General features: G+C 49.2%; 1 protein-coding gene across 2 annotated transcripts in view; it reads right to left on the minus strand.

Annotated features, from left to right (window-relative positions):
• GTPBP1 (GTP binding protein 1) overlaps nucleotides 1-19522 on the minus strand; it is a 743996-nt gene that overhangs the window by 375593 nt on the left and 348881 nt on the right. For both annotated transcript variants that reach the window (XM_069652964.1, XM_069652965.1), the window contains exon 7: nucleotides 11556-11700. In XM_069652964.1, coding sequence (XP_069509065.1) covers nucleotides 11556-11700 — 145 coding nt within the window. The remainder of the gene's footprint in view (nucleotides 1-11555; nucleotides 11701-19522) is intronic.

Consider the following 19522-nt stretch of genomic DNA (forward strand, 5'->3'; position numbering starts at 1 on the left):
AGTCTGACCCCCAGGGACAGTGCGTTCTGCGATGTGATCAAGTAGGACTTTGGATAGTTGATGGAGAACCCCAGATCCATCAGCAGCCGGACGGTCCTCTCCGTGTGTTCAACGGCCCGGTCCCTTGAACTGGCCAGGGTAAGGCAGCCATTGAGGTACCGGTACAAGTGTATCCCCTGTAGACCAGATGGGCTGCCACTGTTGCCAAGCACTTTGTAAACACGCTGGGCGACGACTTCAGTCCGAAGGGGAGGGCCTTCAATTGATAGTGCTTTCCCTGCACTACGAAGCACAGCAATTTCCAGTGTTTTTCATGAATGGAAGTAAGCATCCTCCAGATCTAGCGACGTCAGGAAGTCTCCTTCCTTCAGTTGACCGAGCACGTGCTGCAACGTGACCATCCTGAATTTCTGGGACTCTAGATATTTGTTGAGGCGCCGCAGGTCTAGATAGGCCTCCAGCCCGGTCTTCTTCTTTAGCAAGAAGTATCTGGAGTAAACTGCGGGGCCCCAGAGCAGCTTTGGAACCAGCTCTATTGCCCATTTCCTTATCATGGCCAATACTTCCTGCAGTAGCTGAGGGATGTACTGCTCTTGCCAGGCAACCAGCGGCATCCGCTGACACTTTTGTTGCAACTCCAGAGTGTGTCTGTGGGCGAGAGCGTCCAGCACCCATTGGTCGGTGGAGATCTTTTCCCACTCGCGGACTAAGCCTGCCAGTCGGCCTTCGACTGGGGTGCATGGGTGGGGGCCCAACGTCCGGGCCATTTCAATCTTGCCTCGGAGCCTGCATGCCACCTTGGGAGCGATGACGATGTCAGCAACCTCCACCAAAAGCCTTGGAACGGCCACTGTAGGCCTCCTGGGTCGTCGATCGAGAGGGCTGGAGGTACGAAGAGGATCTCCCACCAAAGCCCTTCGAAGATATGCCCGATTTCCCTCCTGAAGTACGAAAGGAAGGACTATGTTGCTGAAGCGTGCCTAGGCCACAGGGCGTCTCTGTGTCGGTCTTAATGGCCTGCAACGATTCATCAATGGCCTTCCCAGAGAGGTTGTCCCCATCAAAGGGCATGTCCAGCACCCTCGTCTGTCTAGACCTCCTGACGGAAGTTGGTGGCTTTCAACCAGCCACGATGACAGAGGCAGACACTGTTCCCCATCTGTTGGAATGAACCCCGTGTCTGTGATGTCCAGGGCCACAGTGTTGGCATGGTCCGTAGCCACCTCGCCCTCCTGGAGGATCTCCAGCGCCTCGACCCTCTTGCCTGGCACGTATTTAGCCAGGATTGCAAGCGCATTAGTTGCCTTGACTGTCGTTGCTGCCAAGTAGATTACTTTCCTACCCATGGCATCCAACTTCAGCCTCCGTTCCTCCGGACAGCATAGGGAAGACGACGAGGGGCTAGAGGACTTCTTTCTTGCTGCCGCCGAGACCACAGAGTTCGGGGATAGCTGCGAACGCAAGCACTTGGGTGTAGACTCCGGCACCCGATACTTTTTCTCCAGTTTATACCTCGTCGCCGGGGCGGAACGTCGTCCAGGAGAGGCACCGCCAGAATGGTCGTCTTCTTGGCCGCACACCGTTGGTAAAGGAAACCTTCCTTCTTGGTCTCTTCTGGCATCAGCTGGAAGAACTCGGACACTCTGGCTACCATGGCATAAAACGGCCCCACTTAGTCTGGGTGAGAAGCCCTCTGCGGCAGAGAAACGCTGCTGTTGTCCATGTCCGTAGTCGCTGTGTCCGTCCCTGTATCCCTAGGGGTGGGGGGGGGGGGGGCATGTACGGAGGTTGACACGGCGGTGTAGGGTGCCGTTTCCTCTTCTTCGCCGGGGGCTGGCCCTGTGTCGCTGGGGCCAGAGGAGTCACCGGCATCCTCTTCTGGATTTCCAACACCAGGGTGTGGAGGGTCGAAAGGACGTCCAGCGATACATCCCACGGAGGTGTCAGGGGGTGTTGGAAAGAGGGGGGGTAGGCTTGCTGGGCCCAGCACCCTCGTTGCCAGCGGCATTTCCGCCGCCGTCCCACTCATGTTTCCGCCTTCATCGTCATTCCCCACGTCCTCTAGGACTGAGTGAAAGGACACCAGGTCCTCCTCATCCTAGGAAGAAATATCCGTGCCCTGGAGCACGGTTGAGGCCTCCTAGCCCCCCCCCCCCCCGTCTACCCCTTTTGCATCCTGAGGGGGTCGGTCTCAGGCTTAGGCATGGCATGGCATCCTCTTCTCCACCGGCTTGGCCGAGGCCTCCCGCCTCGGGGGCAGGGATACTCTGGGCACCGCTGGTGCCCCCTGGACCAGGTCAGCCCCTTTTGCCTTCGAGAGGGCGACCACCACAAGCTCGATCATCAAGGATGACTTTGCCTGGGCCTTCAAGGGCAGGTCGTACACCTTTCCCTGCACTTTGGTCTTCTCCGGCTTCTCCCGCAGCGTCCCTGGGTTAGCCGATTTCCTCTTCGAGGAGGAGCTGGAATGATGACTGGAGATGGAGGCAGACAGTGAAGATGAGCGCGCCCTGCCCATCGCAAGACCAGCTTGAGCGGTGACCCAGACGGAAACGGATTTGTGGCGTTTGGAGCGCCCCATGGATGGAGCGCCCTCGAGGGACTTAGAAGCCTGCTCTTCGGACTGGCCGGTCCTGGGTGAGGCTTGCTGCATAGGGTAGAGGCCTTGGCGTAGAGCCACACTGCCAACTTACTGTGATGATCCTTGACGGTCCGCTTGGAAAATCCAAGGCAGATGTCACAATCTGCTTCCCTGTGGTCTGGTCTGGATGGAGAAAGTACAGGCACTGGAGCCGTTTGTCCTCTACAAATACGTTTCTCAATCCGCAGCTGGAGCAGAGCTTGAAGAGGGAGCCTCCCGCCTCCGCCGCTTCCTCCTCCTCCTCCTCCTCGTCTAACATGGTCCGGCGTGCGATGTAGACACAATGGACTTCTGGACTCTTCAATTAAACTTAGACAATTCTTGCCCTTGAGGGCCGTTGAAAGACACCGACTAACGGATCCCTGCTTGCCGGTCAAAGCACACAGGCTCTATTGACCAAAAATATAACTTTTTATCTAAAAAAAAAAAAAAAAAAAAAAAAAAAGCACAAAAACGTAGAAAAGCTCACGCAGCAAAACAAAAGGACTCCCAACAGTTGAACGTGCGGTAAAAATCTGAAGAAGGCTACCAGAGGAGGTGCTTAGGGAGAGCGCAGTGTTTGGCTGGGGCAGTATTACCCAGAATACAGTGATTGGTTTAGAGGAGAAAGAGTTTGTAAGTGAAAGTGAAACAGTTTTTTCTTTTACCGAGGATTCCTGGCGACTGGGAATATTCATGAGTATGTGAATCCATGTCAGACCCCAAGCTGGAGAAGGATGTGATTCACTTAAGTGCAATGGCCCTTATGCCTAACGCGTGAAGTTTGGCAGAGTGTGCTGTGGTCAATGGTGTCAAAAGCTGCGAGAGGTCAAGGAGGATGAGGGCAGCACACTCGTCTGCGGAGCTTTTGAGGTCATCCCATATGTATACTAGGGGAGATTCAGTACCAGAGAGCGGTCTGAAGCCGGACTGGGCGGGGTCGAGGAGGTGGTTAGATTTGATGAACAGGCAGATCTGGGCATAGGCCATTTGGTCAGTAAGAAGAGCTAGGAAGTGGTTGTTAGAAATAGGGCTGTAGTTAGATGTAAGGCGGGGATCGAGGGAGGGTTTTTTGAGGAAAGGTTTGATGTGTGAGGTCTGTAATGCTGCTGGAAATTGAGCAGAGGTGAGGGAGGCGGTATTGATGGCTCTCGCAATGCTGCCTGCACAGGTTGAGAAGATTTCTTTGAGGAGATGTGAGGGCAAGGCTTGTTTGGGGTTCCAGAAAGACAGCTGCTAGCAAGTAGCGTCAGGAATTCTGGTCGCGAGATGGGGGAGAAAGAGGAGACGATGGGTGAGGGGGAGGAGGGGCTAGGGGCGTTGTGAGGGGGAGATATGGTTTGGGGTGGGAGTTCTGCTAGTTTAGCCCTGATGTGGAGGTTTCTTTCTACTGAAATATAGCGAAATGGTCTGAGAGGGCACCACAAAGGGTTTGGGAGTTGTGGGATGGGAGGGCAGTGCATGGGGGGGGGCTTGAATTATGCGATGATCTTGTGGAGTTCGTTGCTGCAGTTGTTGCTATTGGAAATTATGTTCCAGTAGAAAGATGTCTTGGCCTTCCGGATTTCCTGCATGTATCCGACAGGCGTAGGCAGCTCTATTGGGTGGAGATGGGTTTGCCTGCCATCTGCATTCTAGAGTCATCTAAGGTGTGCCCTCCAGTGTGTGGCACCTGATAACAGTTGGGAGGTTGTGTCATGGGGTTGTGCTGGCCAATGAACCAGATGTTGAGGTCTCCTAGCATGGTAAGAGTAGGGTGGGTGACCAGGATGGCTGCTAGGGAGCCGCTTAGAGAATTGGTGAAGTCTCTGTTGTAGCTAGGGGGTCTGTAGATGAGAAGGAAGCTGTGTGTCAAGCATGGGGTAATGGGGAATTTCATTAGGCGGGATTTGCAGTCTGCGTTGCAGGCTTGTTCCACGGAGTGCATGGCGGTGATGTGTGATTTGTGGAGAATGGCGATCTTGCCTGCTCTGCTCGTTCTATTGTGGGTGATGAGTGTGTAACCAGGGGGGAAAGCCTCATGTGTGCTGTGACGAAAGTCCTCCGAGAACCACCTTTCGGGGATGTAAAGGATGTCATGGTTTTCGGAAAATAAAGTCAGAGATTTTGTTTTGGTTCTTGGCGACTGATCTGGCGCTGATGAGGATGCATGAGAGTAGGGAGGGATAGTAAGGGGTGCTGGATCTTGGGGAGGTGGGCAGGGGGGCGTTGGGTGGAAGGGCGGATGAGCAAGGGATGAAGCGGGGTGGAAGAGATGGGAGTAGGGGAGTGGGAGTGCATGGCAGGAGAAGAGGGGTCTCTGGTGGGAAGAGAGGCAGGGGTTCTGGGCACTCTATGGGATTGTGAGAGAGCGCTCATGATGTGGTGATGTAGAGGGGGGGTCTGTAAAGTTAGAGGGGAGAGGAGGGGGAGGGGAGACAGATGGATAGACGGGGACGGAACCAGCAGGCTATAAGTAGCCAGGTGGATGTGTGGAGCAGAGGCTAAGATGGGAGGTTGATGGACTGCGAACGAGAGGTTGTGAGGCTTTGAGGTGAAAGGGCTCTCAATTCCCGGGGTAGTTCAAGTGGATGGGAGGGGGTGGGGTAGTGCAAGGGGGATTAGTGCTAGAGGTGTGGGCAGGGAAAGTTGCAGAGATATTTCACTGGGTTGTGAGATGGGGTGGGGGAGACGTCGTAATAGAGTAAACAAGGGGTGCAGGCACAGTTCTGGGAGGGACATAGGGTGAGGAATGAATTGAAGGTTTTGGTGCTGCGAGTTGTGTGCATGGGGGGTGGTTCTTGGCTGCCAGTGGTGGGTGGGTGTGCGTGTGTGTGTGAGGGTTGGTGGGTAGGCAGAGGACAGGGTGTTAGCGGGGGATGCTTAGGGATATGAAGACTGAAGGGGGTGGTGATGGGGGTAGTGCGGGAGGTAGAGGGCCAAAGGGGATGGTTGGTGGGGAGGACAGGGAGGGGTTGGGGGGCAGTAGGGTGTTCCATCTGCAGAGAAGAATTCTTTCTGTAAGTGCTGGGTGTGAGGAGGGAGTTGAGAAGGGGAGGGCTGAGGCATTAGCTGTGTTTCTTGAGCAGAGTGCCCCTCTGATCTGGAAGCTGTTGGCATGCTGGAAGGTCTGGTGAGCTTGCTTTATTGGAGTGCATGTGCTAAGGGAGGGGGTCTACTGCGCGATCTGATTCCCCATGGGAGGTTAGTGGGGGTGGAGGTTGAGCACTGAGCTAGAATAAGTCCCTACAGTGGCACTACAGTGGTTATACTTAGATACAGAGGCTACGTTCAGATATTCTGCAGAGTTCAGAGAGGGGGATTCACTTGGGATGTACTTTGATTCTAAATCTGTTGTAATATTTGAATGCACTTAAGATATAAGCCTCAGCCTTATTCAAATGCATCGATTGCAAAGAAGTGTCTGTACTGAGTGTGCGTCTAGATTCAAAACCTTGGCTGCACTAAAAAATGCCTCTAGATTCAAAACTTAGACTGTTCTCAGAAATGCATGTAAATTCAAAACATTGGCTGTTCTCAGAAATGCATGTAAATTCAAAACATTGGCAGTACTCAGAAATGCATGTAGATTCAAAGCAGTGGATGTACTCAAAACAGCTTCTAATTTCAGGCGGCAGCAGGGTCTAAGGCCACTTGTAATGACACAGACAGATGCTGGCTCTGCGGGATCTATGCAGAGGAAATTATTATAATGCGATCCTGATTGCATCCCAATTGTCTGCTGCTGTTTTAAATTCGATTTTAGCTGTGTGCACATACTGATTGTCTGCTGCGGTATTAAATACGATTTTAGCTGTGTGCACATTCTGTCTGCTGCTGCTTAAATTCGATTTTAGCGATGTGCACAACCTGCTTATCATGAGAATGTGTTGACCGTTCCACCCCCTCTGTTCTCTTGTCTAGTCTGCCATCTGTTCCCTCAACCTCATCATCTCCCACTGTGTTCACATTGTTCATTGTTGGATTACAGTGATGGGTTACCTGCCCCCTCACCCCCTCAGTCCCCATTGTCTCTCTGTTATTCCCTTGAGCCCTACACCCACTATCCCCTTTCCTCTGCGTGTTCACTGTTTTCTGTGCATATTACCTCCTCCCAGTTCCCAGTGTTCTTCTACCACTCTTGTTCCCCGTCTCCCCCCACCCCTCTACCTACTGCTCTCCCGGTTAAGTGCACCTCATTCTCTGCAGTTCGCTATGGTGCTCTCCATCTCTCCTATCTTCTCAAACTGCTTCACTATTTCTTATCCTTCACCCCTTACTAAATCCGGCAGGAAGAAACTCAAGAAGGACACACTGGGCTCTAACCCAGGCTTTTCGATTGCAGACACCTACATCACTGCCTCTGCCAGAGACTCTCACCGACATCCTCTTTGTCATTTACTCACCCCACCAATTGACTCTCCATATGATCACTCTTTGCTCTCCTTTCTCTTCCTCACCTATCAACGGTGGCACCCGCTGGGTTGTCCTTCTTGCCCTCTTCTCCACCTCCAGGGTCATCTTCAATGTCTACCGCAATGGTACCATCAGGGTACAGGGTCCTCAACCCAACCTTCTACACCATATAGGCTCCTCCCCTGCCTCATCAACCTCCCTTCTTCTACACAATCTCCTTCAGCATCCCTGGCTCCCCTGCCAGCTGTGCCCACCATGACTCCCTCTCTGCCTCCTATCCACCCTTCTACCATCGCAACAGCCTCCTTTCCACCACCCCCCCATATTGACAACCTTGTCAGCCTCCTCCTCTTTGGTGAACCTGCCACCCACTAACACCATATCTGGGGGTCCCTTGCCCCCTGCGGCCCCTCCTGCAATTGTTCCCTTCTCAACCACTGCAGTCTCGGCTTCCTTTTCTGGCCTTGGCTCCTCCTCGCCCTTCTACCTCTGTCCCCCAGGCACTCTCGCCACTTACGGGGAGGATCAATGTCCCCTGCTTCCCCCTCTAACCTCCGTAAGTCTTTCAAAGATGGCAATCTGCTCCACATAACCTCACTCGGCTGTCAAACACTCCTCTGCAACCTGCTTAAACTCCTGGATCTTGATGTTCTTGCCCCCACTGGAACTTGGTTCAAGGATAGCTCTGTCACAATTTGACACTTTCCCCAGAAGGCTACAATATACTCTCTCTGCCTAGACCAGACAGACCAGGTGGGGGAGTAGCAATGTTCTTCCCTGAGTGGATCCCTGTGTCTGCCATTCCCACTCAGGCCTATTCATCCTTCGAGTGCCTGGTCTGCAGGCTCTCCCTCTCTCCTAGCTCTTCACTCCTGCTGGCCACCTATCGGCCACCTGGTCAACCCTCGCTCCATCTTTCGGAATGGTCTGACCTGGCCTAGTCTCTCATTTCCTCCTCTTCTCAACTTCTCCTACTGAGTAATCTCAACATCCATCTCGACTCACCCAATTCCTCCTGACCTTTCCGCAATCTTTGCGACTCTCTCTCTTTCTATCTTACCCTCTGGCCCAACGCAAACCGCTGGGCACATCTTGGATGCTCTCATCTCAAATGACATGCCTCTATTTATCCCTCTCACTACTTCTCTCTCCTGGACTGATCACTCTCTCCTCTCTTCTCACTTGAAGCACTCTTTTCCTCTTGCATCAGTAAGCCTGACACTGCCTCCCATCTACAAGGTCATCCAACCCATGAAAAGAGTGTCAGTAGATGCCTTTGCCTTGACCTACTCTGCTCCTTCTACTCCGGCAGCTGACTCCCACCCTGGCACAGCCCTCTCCATCTTTAACCTCTACACTGGCTGCCCTTAAACGCCAAGTACAGGGCAGCCGGACAGAAATGGGTTTCCTCGGGCACACCCTCTGACAAACTGGCCTGCCGCCGCCTTCGAAGGCAGTATAGACTCTGCATCCGTCTTTGTTCAAGCCCGCATTTCTGCAGCATCTAATAGCACAGCCGAACTTTTCAAAGTCTGCAAGGAACTAGCTAACCCTGCCACAGCCTCCTTCACCATCGCACCCACCCAGGCCCTTTCCTCAGCCCTGTCTACACACTTCACCTCAAAAACACAGGACATCCTATCCTCTCTATCTTCCTTAACACCTCTTGTACCGCCCTTGGTCACACCCACCCCACCCCTTTTTCTGTCTTCTCCCGCCCCTGTCACACCTGAGGAATTCACTAGACAAATCCAGTCTATGAAAGCCTCCTCCATACAGGTGCACCCTGTCCTTCCAAAACCATCACGGACAACATGGACTCTCTCGCCCCAGCCTCTCCTTCATCACTGGATTTTTCTCCAATGGTCTTAAGCACTCCCTTGTGCACCCTCTCCTCATAAAACCTTCTGCTGGCCCTTCCATTCTGGCAAACTATTGCCCAATCTCCATCACTCCTTTCCTGGGCAAACTCCTGGAGAAGTTGGCTTTTTCTCAGTTTATCCTCCACACTGAATCTGTTGGTTGCTTCCTAGACCACCAGTCTGGCTTTAGAGCATCCAGAGGTACAGAAAACAGCTCTTCTAAACACCTGTGAAGATCTGCTCTCAAACCTTGATTCTAACTCTCCCTCTGTATCGAACGCAGAGGAGAGGTCGAGTAGAATGTGGACAGTGAACCACAACACCCTGATCGCACGTCTCCGTGATACCCTGGGCATCACTATCCTCCTTTCTCTCCGACCGCCTATCCCAGGTAGAATTGGGGTCCTTCCTCTCCCATATCATAGACTTTACATGCAGTGTCCCCCAGGGAGCCAACCTATCCCCCTGTTTTTTCAATGGCTACATGGCCCCCTCGACCCGCATGATAGCCACCTTCACCTATAACTTTCAGTGGTATGCGGATGACACGCAGTTCTCCTTCAGGCTACCCTCGGCCTCTTCATCACTCATACCTGACTGTCCGCAATTCAGTCGTGGTGTGCTGCAAACAACCTCTGCCTCAATGCCAGTAAGACAGATTGTCCTCATTGGGACGCCTGCTCCTGTCTTCTCCTCTCTCTGGCCGGCCTCCCTTGGCCATGTGCCTCCACCTACCAACGAGGCAAATGGGGGTCATCTTCGACTCCACTTTATCCTTCGCGTCTCACATCATGGACACTGACATCTCTAAAAAAGTCCCACTACCAACTGCACCTTCTCAAAGGTATTCTACCTTTTCTCAACTTCCCCCAGAGGCTCACCGTCTCCAGAGCCCTGTTCCTCTCTAGGCTGGACTACTGCAACAGTCTCTTTCTCATTCTACCCTCCGTCCTCTTCAACTCATCCAGAACAGAACTGCAAGGCTTATCCTTGGCCTCAAGCCCAGGGACCACATCTCTCTGGTGCTGAAATCCCTTCACTGGCTCGCGTGGCTGCAAGGATTAAGTTCAAGACCCTTTGCATTGTCCACAAGGCTTTCTGGGGACTGGGCCTACTATTTACAACACTCTCTTCCTAAAAACTCACCTTCCTGAGCCATCCACTCATTTGTCTCGAACTCTCTGCGGTGAGCCGTTTCTCCAAGCAGAGACTTGGGGAGAGGATCTTGATTCACTGCAGGTGCCTCCCTCTGGAACAGCCTCCCGCCATCTTGAGCCCGATCGCCTTAAGTTCTGGAAACTCCTCAAGACTTCCTCTTCGCCGCCGCCTCCTCTCTCCCCCTCCCCTGCTAACCACCTCTTTCTGCTCTATCTGCTCTACTTCTGCTCAGTTTTACCGACTGGTTGCCTGGTGCATCTTCAGAGCCTCACAGGTCCCAAGCTTCCTCGCCAGTCTCCGGCACTTACCCAAGGGCCTTGCACTTGCCGCAGTACTACTGGATTTCGGTTACGGCCCGTGAGAGTGGTATGCCTCGGCACTTAACCCATGTTCTGATGGGACTGGACCCACTTGGTCCCTACTCCCCCCCACACACTTCCTGTTTGTTCACCTGCGTAATCTGAATGTACCATGCCTAATAAGATTGTTTGTCTTGTGTTCCCCATGTCTTTCCCTCCCACGCATGATTGCGCTTTGGAACACTTGTGTATAAGCGCATAATAAATAAACAATCAATCAAGATAGTAGCGATGTCCTATACAGAGTGTTGCATGAAATTATGAGGTGGTTAAACTGGAATGAGGTGTGGCATAATGCAAATGCTATAGTTTAGGCAGGGATGGTTAAGGAGGCTGTGAGCTGCTAGTCGGTGGGGGGGGCAATATTCAAGTGAGGCTGAGTGTAGATGAGAGACAAAGTTTCAGAAGAGGTAGAAGGGTTGGAACAGAAATTACAAAAGGCTACAGCAAGGAGCAGCAGAAAACAACCTGGAGTTAATACTAAGAAGTGGCAGGCTGCGATTAAACACAGGCATGTAGTGGTAGGTGAAATATGCGTACTGTACCAAGCTTACAGTAACGAATGTAGTGCTCAAATATGGGGTGTAGTGTGCACACAGAGGAAGAATTTGAATATGCAATAAGATCACAAATATACAGGCAGCAACAAAGGAAAATTAGACAGTGTGGTAGTGGCTTAACTTGGGTTGCAGTGAATGGCTTTAAGGACTGGGCTTCAGTGCCAGCGATGAACAGGCAAATAGGCAGTGAGAACTGCCCAAGGGAACTGCCCTTTGCCTTTGGCCTTAGCCACCTGCCCAGGAAAGGGTGCCCTGGGAGGACCTCTGAAGAGAAGACATGCTGGTCACGTGACAAGTATCATGGACCAATGGCCAAGAGTGAGGCGGGCAGGGAGGGAGGAGGGACAGCAAGGGGATGGGTACAGGTAGGGCTTTGTTGTGCACCAATAGTCACCTTGCTGCTACTTCAAAGCACTTATCTTTGCTAAATCCATGTGAATCATAAATACAGATTTTAGACACTGGGGTTTTTCGCCAAATGGTTCCCATCGTTTATGCCCCCTGCCCAACAAATAATCCCAAACTTGAAAAATAACAGCTCTTTCCCCACCCTCAATTACACACAATCCCAAGAGATGAAATGAGAGATGCATGTACGCACCGGAACAGAGTAGGTATCATCGATTTGGAACTCAGCAGGTTCCTCTTCCCGTGAGCTGGTCCGCGGTGATAGAAGATTCAGGAACATCTTGAGAAGCTCGAGGTTCTCACCAGTCACATTGGAGATCTGGAAGATGGGACACATCCTAATGGGCAAGAGAGTGCCAGGGTGAAAGCAGGTCATCACATCCCAGGGATTTATTCCAACTCAGGCCTTTTGCAGAATCCCAGATACAACCAGAATACTGGGAACTAAATATACAGGGCCAGCCTAAGAACATAAGAAAAAGCATTGGCAAAGCCACAGTTTTGGCTCTAACAGACTCGTTTCATATGCCAGTTAGAAATGTCATTGGGTATAAAAGTGCTAACTGGCACATATTTTTACACTTTTAAAAGTAATTATTCAGCATGTGGTCTCTGTTTACATAACTATGGTGAATGTTCATGATATCACAAAACGGTAAAGCTCCAATTCAAGCCTACATAAACAGGAATTACTTTTAAAAGTGAACAAATATGTACAAGTTAGTGTTTGCACACATACCATTAATGAAAGATGTGAAAACATAAAACTTCAATCCACTGCAGAGGAACTGCCGGATTAAAAAAGCTAGCCACAAATATAACGAAAAATGCCTGCTTCTAAAATGACTACTTGTTGAGACATACATGATTGCAGTCAAACACAGCCCAGGATCTACTTCTGCCTCTGATATACCAGCCGTTCTCAATATACATTACAAAACATTCATTTTGGCTCACTTTACAAGAGGTACTTTGCGCCACCTACAGCAAGTCAAAACTAAAAATGGTATTTACCTGTAAGAAAAATGTGTGGCTTGATAGATTTTAAAGACGGACTTTGCGTATTCTGCCATCTCAGGGTGGGGTAAATAAACTGGACATGGTTAAAATGGCAGATTCTGGTTTATATGTGAAATGGATTTTGAAACTAACGGTTAGCCTTTGGATAACATAGCTTGACAAACTGGACGATCTATATAGCAATGGTATTTTCAGCAATGGTGCCCCATTTACATGACTGCCCTTAAACCAAACAAAAATATGTTTTGCAAAAAGATTTGTTCTATCTAGAGAACATAGCAGCCCATCTGACAAGTGGACTGTATGTAGTGCTTTTTCAGGAGCATAACATGGGTGCAGGAAAAAAATTAAGTTATTTTAATACTTTTATACTCATGAAAGGTTGAGATGAGCTTTGGAAGAGACCGTGGCTGTGTTCTAAACACTATTTTTTATCCTTCTCAATCTGAAAGTAAGACTTCTGAACAGATATTCTGGAATTCACGCAATGTATGGAGAAGAAATTGGATCTGAAAGCTTGCCTTTTAAGTGCGAACCATTTAAGCGCGGCAGTGGGAGGGGTTCACAATGATTTTTTGTTTTTGTACATTGGTTACAAAGGAATGGATTTTAGTCTAGTAAGGACAATATTTACATCCCGTGTTAGTGGGCAGTTAGAAAACGGATCAGAAGCCAGTGTTTTGCCAGCGCTCTCCTGAGACCCCCAGATGGGCCGACTTGATTTCTCCTGTTGGAGAGACGAGATGGTGGATGCTTTTCTGAAAAGGTTAGATTCACTGAGCCAGGCCAACTTAATTGTTTACTTCACTCGCAGCACCATGGTGTCAAGCATTTATGAGGCGATTCAAAACCTGAAAATGTTCTCTTTCACATAGGAGACCAAAACCTTTCACTAAACTTGGGATCCATATTCACTTCATTACCAGCGCAGTGCAACTTAAAATTTTTACCTACAAATAGATGAGATTTTTTTTAAAATAACTTAAAATTGGTAACATTTGTAAGCTTGAAGAAGCTAAATATCCAAAGCCACGTGTCAACCACGCTTACAATATACTTATGATAGCTCAAGAACATCTCAAGCCACTCTCGCACCAGGATTTTGTTCCCCTTGTAACCTATTGTCAGTTTTCATTTTGATACATTACATTCCCGTGTTATATTCTATTCACGGTTTTGCCTCCATTTTCTTTGCCCTGAAGTCCGGTCCTGCTGCTCTTTCTTCATATATATATATATATGGAGTGAGTGCTTTGTGCAACCTTACGTCTGTCACAGGGATGAATGACTTCACCCCTGTTTTTGTAATGTGCTGTATTATGCAATAATAAATATGACATTTTAAAATAGCTAGGTCTTGTGTGCTGGAGTACTCTTGTACATACCCACTGGGTGGCTTTGTGTATATATATATATATTATACAGCAATCTTCACCCATCAATGATTTGCTTAAATGCCTGCTTATACTCTGCACCATTTGTACTTCCACACATCTCTCTCTTCTTGTATGACACCGTTTTCCAGGCCAATGCACCCTAAGTAGCCTAATCATGTACCAGTAAAAAGAACAGAGAGTGGGGCACAGTAACTAAGTTTTTGACCAACAGCTGGCAAATGGTAAAAAATGTGTTATTTGTCAAGCTGTCTGACAAATATCAGGAAAATGCGCTACTTAGGCAGCCAAGTAAATCGCATTATTTTCTTTGCTCAAATAGTCATGAATCCGGATATTGTATTTTAAGGATTGTATACTTAATTTAAATAAATGTACTATGATAGGCCACGCCCCTCCCCACCGCACAAAACAGCCTGTGATAAGTTTAGATCCCCCATCTCAATTTCTCGTGCCACTTAAGGCACTGGATGGAAATACCTTGCGGGACTCAATTCTTTTAATTTTCTCTAACAAAGGCCTACTGGATTGTGTATTTGGATGTACTTCAACAAAAAATAAGTTGCAATACACATCTATTAACGTCAATAAATATGCTAAAATATCTTGAGTAAAGGTTGTCATGGGTGGCAGCTGTTGCCTTTTAAACCTAGAGGACAAATCATTTGCACCATACAGCATATAAAGTCACTGCATCTAGCTTTATTTCTGCTTTTCAAATACCTATGTGGCAGCAAATGTGCTGAAACTCTAGGGTCTTATATCCTCCAGATGTCTTGTCAGTAAATTGTGCATTATGTACGAGGGGCAGCAGAGGAACAAATTAGCCTGCATCAATCAGTGTATGCTCTGACATAGCCAGAGATGCTTCACCTGGAGAATGGCCAGAATCTGAGACAGAGATTGTGACATCTGTGGTACGGTAAGCCTGGGCTTGCTGTGGGTGGGATTTTGGTGGCAGTGTCCACTCTGGTAACTTGAGGAGGGGGGGAATTACTGCAACCACATGCTTTTATGCTTTTTGGGCCCTCAGGTGTTTGCCCAGTGAGTGCAGTAGCGGAGGCCACGGTCCTAAGTCCAGTATGGGGCAAAACTCCCTCATGGACACTGTCGCAAATACAAACCTGGTCAGGAAACCAAAGCTGTTTGTGTCGGAGTCGGGTACCAGACCCTCGAGGCATACCTCAATAACTTGGTGGCCAACCACAACAGGTACTGAATGATCCATCCCACTTCGGCTAGACCCCGGAAGGGTGTCACCTAGGTGGGGTCCCAACAGAAAAGAAATGTACTCACCCACTTGGACTGCAGGCGACCCAGAGCTGTAGCCCAAAAGATGTCCTCCCACCAATTAATTCGACTCCTGAGGGATTTGAAAAAATGTCAAATCCCTCAATGAATTTAATTGTGATGCACAATTTTAGGTGCATCACAAAGTGCACCAGCAATGAAGTGGGCCAAAACACTCTAAACAAAGAGCGTGAGGGTCCACCACCAAGAACAACCTGTGACACCCAGTGCACAAAGAAAACCCAGCTTTACACAGTATGAATTTAGAGGGAGCGACGGGAGAAGCAGTATAAATAAAAATTGGAGTTACTGAGGGAAAGCAGTCAAAAGAAAAAAAAAATATTTTAGAGAGGGCTGCGTCCACCGCAGTGAAAGGGACTGAGGGGAAGGAGTGCGCGAGGTGGGCTTCACAGCATGGTCCACAGGACTCCCACAAGTATGGAGGAAAGGTGACTGGACGTGGGAGTACAGTAGGTAACATTAGAAGGGCATCTACATGTGAAGCATTTTTAATAGGTATATCAGCTGCAGTGCATTCGCCATAAGTGACCATAAACATGTGGTGCACCAAAGGCATAGTAAGAATCTGTTTAAATTGTAGTTCTTTTACCGTGGGGCAGATTTGCATGTTCTAGCTAATGCTATTAGATCAGCAATTTCAGTAGGATATACACCAGGGATGTGTCATTTCAACTGCTGTTACGCTCACCTGGTTCCCACGGGGGCGTCGACCGGAACTGGGCCGCTGTTATTTCCACCAACGTGACGTGTAGCGCCGAGATGACTGGCTGGACTGGCCCGCTCAGCCTAGTTTGTCTGGCTCGCAAAAATATTGTTCTGCAAAGGAGAAGAGGAATTAACCACCCGTGGAATTGAGTGTCAACCCACCTTCCCCACTCCCGTTGTCTTCCCACAGATCACTCTTGATGTCCCCTCCTTAGTCTCACCTGATGGTTTGGAAGGATAAGCTCTCCATCCTGCGTCGACCGCAGGGGCGCGTTGATGACCAGTTACTTCACTGGCATAGAGGAATTGGTGAGTTCCAGTATTGACTCTAAAGCCCAATTGTTCATAAGAGTTCAAATGTCTGCTCTTCACTCTGTCCGATTCCTTGCAGGTTGCCGATTAATCCACTCGAAGATTTCCAAATGGCACTCTGTAAGATTCAGGTAAGTCTATTGTGGTTTTCCCCTTAGGGGCCGCGGTACGGCGATGAAGCAGAGTTGACTGTGCCGACCCGAGATGAGGTGAGCCCCCCGTGGTAAATCAGGTAAGTTTTGTGGGGGGTAACTTGTATAGCCTTAGAGAGTTCCCTTGCTCACCTTGCTGTCTTTGTCTCCTTAGGTGTCGGAGGGCGGCTGCGAGATGGAGAGAGCGTGATGGAATGCTGAAGTACCGCCAAGCAGGTGAGTTCAGCGCGGCGCCGTAGGAATGCGAAGCGATGCTTCAAGACTTCTGTCTTTCAGTTCCGTGGCGAAATGGATCAGGATTCAGGTAAGGACTAAAGTTAAAACTCCTGTTCTACACTTTGTCCTTCTTTTCTTCTCGTTTCAGGAGTCCCAGGACTGAAGCGGGCGTGGCTGAAGACTGGAGCTGCTGAAAACACGGTGAGCGTTACACTGCAGCAAGCAGAATAACACGAAGCACGTGTGGCTGTCCGGGCGTGGTTTAAATAGCCTTGGAAGAAGATCCAGTATTCTTCCACAGCCCCACCCAAGTAATATAATAGTCCCTCCTAAGCCTCATTTGGCTTGAGTCTTCATGCAGCATGGTCTGCCTCAGGTGAGTATGCAGCATGGTCTGCTTCAGGTAAGTTATCAATAATGAGCCTGGGGCCATAGGCGCCAGGACTGTACCCAAACAGCCCCTAACTGGGGCTTTTGGGCATGCTCCAAGTGGCATGATGCCTGCTTCCGGGGCTGCTGGGCCTGGTCTGGTCTTCCGGGGGCAGGCATCATGACAACTGCCTCATGCACTGCACCAGTTTTTGTAACCGGCTGGGGATACAGTGAAGTACAGGATAAGTTACTCTACATAGCGACTACTGTACTCCTAGTCCAGTGCCCCCTTTCCTACATATTGTATTGAAGTTCCTGAAAGGGGTTGGAATAGAGCCTTTCGCACCACAAAAACGAGCACATCCTATTAAATTGAAAATAAACTAGGGCTGGATCCTGAGCAACCCTTATCCCTTTAAAAGATTTTATACAATACTTTTGATGTTAAAGCCTTTTTCACAACCTCCCGGTCGGGTCAGAGCCACCGGAAGCACTGTTTTCTAAGTAACTAATGTTCATCGAAGACATAGGCTCAAAGGGCTTGTGCACCAACGCAGCCAGCATCACACAGAGATCTCACACTGCGTGTGGATATCTCATCAAATAATTGTATTCAGCCGTCAGGACATCAAAATACATCCTATTGCAATATTATACTTGATATTCATAATACAACATGTCAAGAAGAAAAAAGAACTAGGGTATAAGAAAAATAATGTCAAAAGACCCACAGGTTGGGTAATCCCTTAATTTATAATCGTGGCCCAGGTCGAAATACCACAAACTCCCTGGACCTAGACACATTTATCCCTGCTAAGCCTCATCTACAAAAGACAAAAGAGTAAGGTTTGCACCAGTAAGGGAAGTGGTAAGTAGAGTAGTTCCAGGTAGGCCAGCAAATCCTGGGTGATTGTACAGGCTGATTGAGATCCCGCTCTTGGCCATCCAACCAACCCTCCCACCCACCTCTTCCCAGGACACCTTTGGCCACTATCCCAAAATTCCACTTTTACAGTGTCATAGGGGTTCTTGCCCTCACTGGACACTCTGCAACAGGATATCGGACTCGGGGTTAAAGTCTACTCAAACCCTCCAAGTACCTTTATACAACAGGATTAGCAGAGGAGAAAACCATAGAGCCAGAGGTTCGATATGCTCCAATGGCTGCCAGATGAGTGTGGCAACTGTCCATCTGAACCCCAGATTGCAACAAATCTGCTGAAAAGTTTAAGACGACATCTACAGAACACGAGAGGGTTGATGTGGCCAGAAACTGAATCGCAACAACTCACTTTTATACTGACCACAACTCTTTCCTAGCTTGCTGTACTATCTGAAGGTTCCCATTGGAAAAAGCAAAGTGTCCCAGAGTTAGTCTTTCAGGAACCAGGCTACTAGCAAGGGACTGCAGAATCAGATGGCTAACTGACCATCCCCTGCTGAGAGAGCATCTGCCTGGACAACTCCAGGTGAATTGGTCCTTGGGTTGCTAGAAGCGCCAGGTCTGAAAGTCACACCCTGGAGGGCAAATATTGTGTCGACACGATTGGTTTCCTGTGAAGGATCAGAATTTACAGATTACCTTCTGAATGAAGGGAATTGGCAGGTATACACAATACCTCAGCCAATTACAAGATATCTGGGACACATCCATCAAAACTTGTTGCTTTTGCCTTCCCAAGAGGTGAACCGTGGACACTTCGCGTTGGTTCTTATTGCAAATTGGTCATCTGGTAGATCCCAGAGGTCGAGGATCTTCTGAAGAATGTCCGGGGGAAATTCCCATTCATAATTGTTTGCCCCCAGCCTACTGAGCCTGTCCTTGTCCCTGCTGGATTCTCAGAGGACATTAACAGCTTGGAATGACATGCTTTGAGCTGGAGCCCACTCTTATACCACAACCACCAACCTGCGCAGTGGAGGAGATCTGTTCCCCCACTTCTTGCTGATATAATACAGAAGTCATGCGGTCAGTCTACATCAACACAACTTTGTTCCTTATCAGAGGCAGGAATCATCAAAGAACCAATTTAATGGCCTTGAGCTCCAAGAAAGGTATATGTCGAGAACTGTCCACCTCTGACCAAAAGCCATGGAATGCCCTCAGTGGGGCTCCTCAGCCCAAAAGGGATGAATCCACTGTCATTACTATTGTGTGGGGATCCAGAATTAGAAGTGCTGCACCCATCACTTGGTGCTTCTCCATCCATCAAAGCAGATCTTCTCTCAGGGAGCATGCAATGGGCATTTTGTCAGAGTACTTCTCTCCTGGTCCCAGCATGCTGCCTGGTGCAGTTGGAGTTGCTGCATCTTGTGTCTGGCCTAAGGAACCAACATGACGCAAGTAGCCATCAGCCCCAATAAGTGCTGAAACCACCATACATGGCGTTACCTCTGAAGAAAAGTTTGAATTGATGGAAGAAAATTGTTGCGTCTTTCGGAGTGCTGAGGATATGCTCCCTAAATGTGCCCCGAGTGAGTGAGTGAGTGAGTGAGTGAGTGAGTGAGTGAGTGAGTGTCCTCCTATGGCGGCTGGCACTGACAATCCAGTCGTTCAGTTATGGCAAAAAATGCCATCCATTCCCATTTAGTAGGCCCGTAATCGCATTCTTGATTTTGTAAATTGCGGCAGAATGGCAAGACATTTTATGTCTTTCCCTAAATGTGCGATACTTAAT

The sequence above is a fragment of the Ambystoma mexicanum genome, chromosome 3q (assembly GCF_040938575.1).
Source record: "Ambystoma mexicanum isolate Mex_15411 chromosome 3q, UKY_AmexF1_1, whole genome shotgun sequence".
NCBI lineage: Eukaryota > Metazoa > Chordata > Amphibia > Caudata > Ambystomatidae > Ambystoma > Ambystoma mexicanum.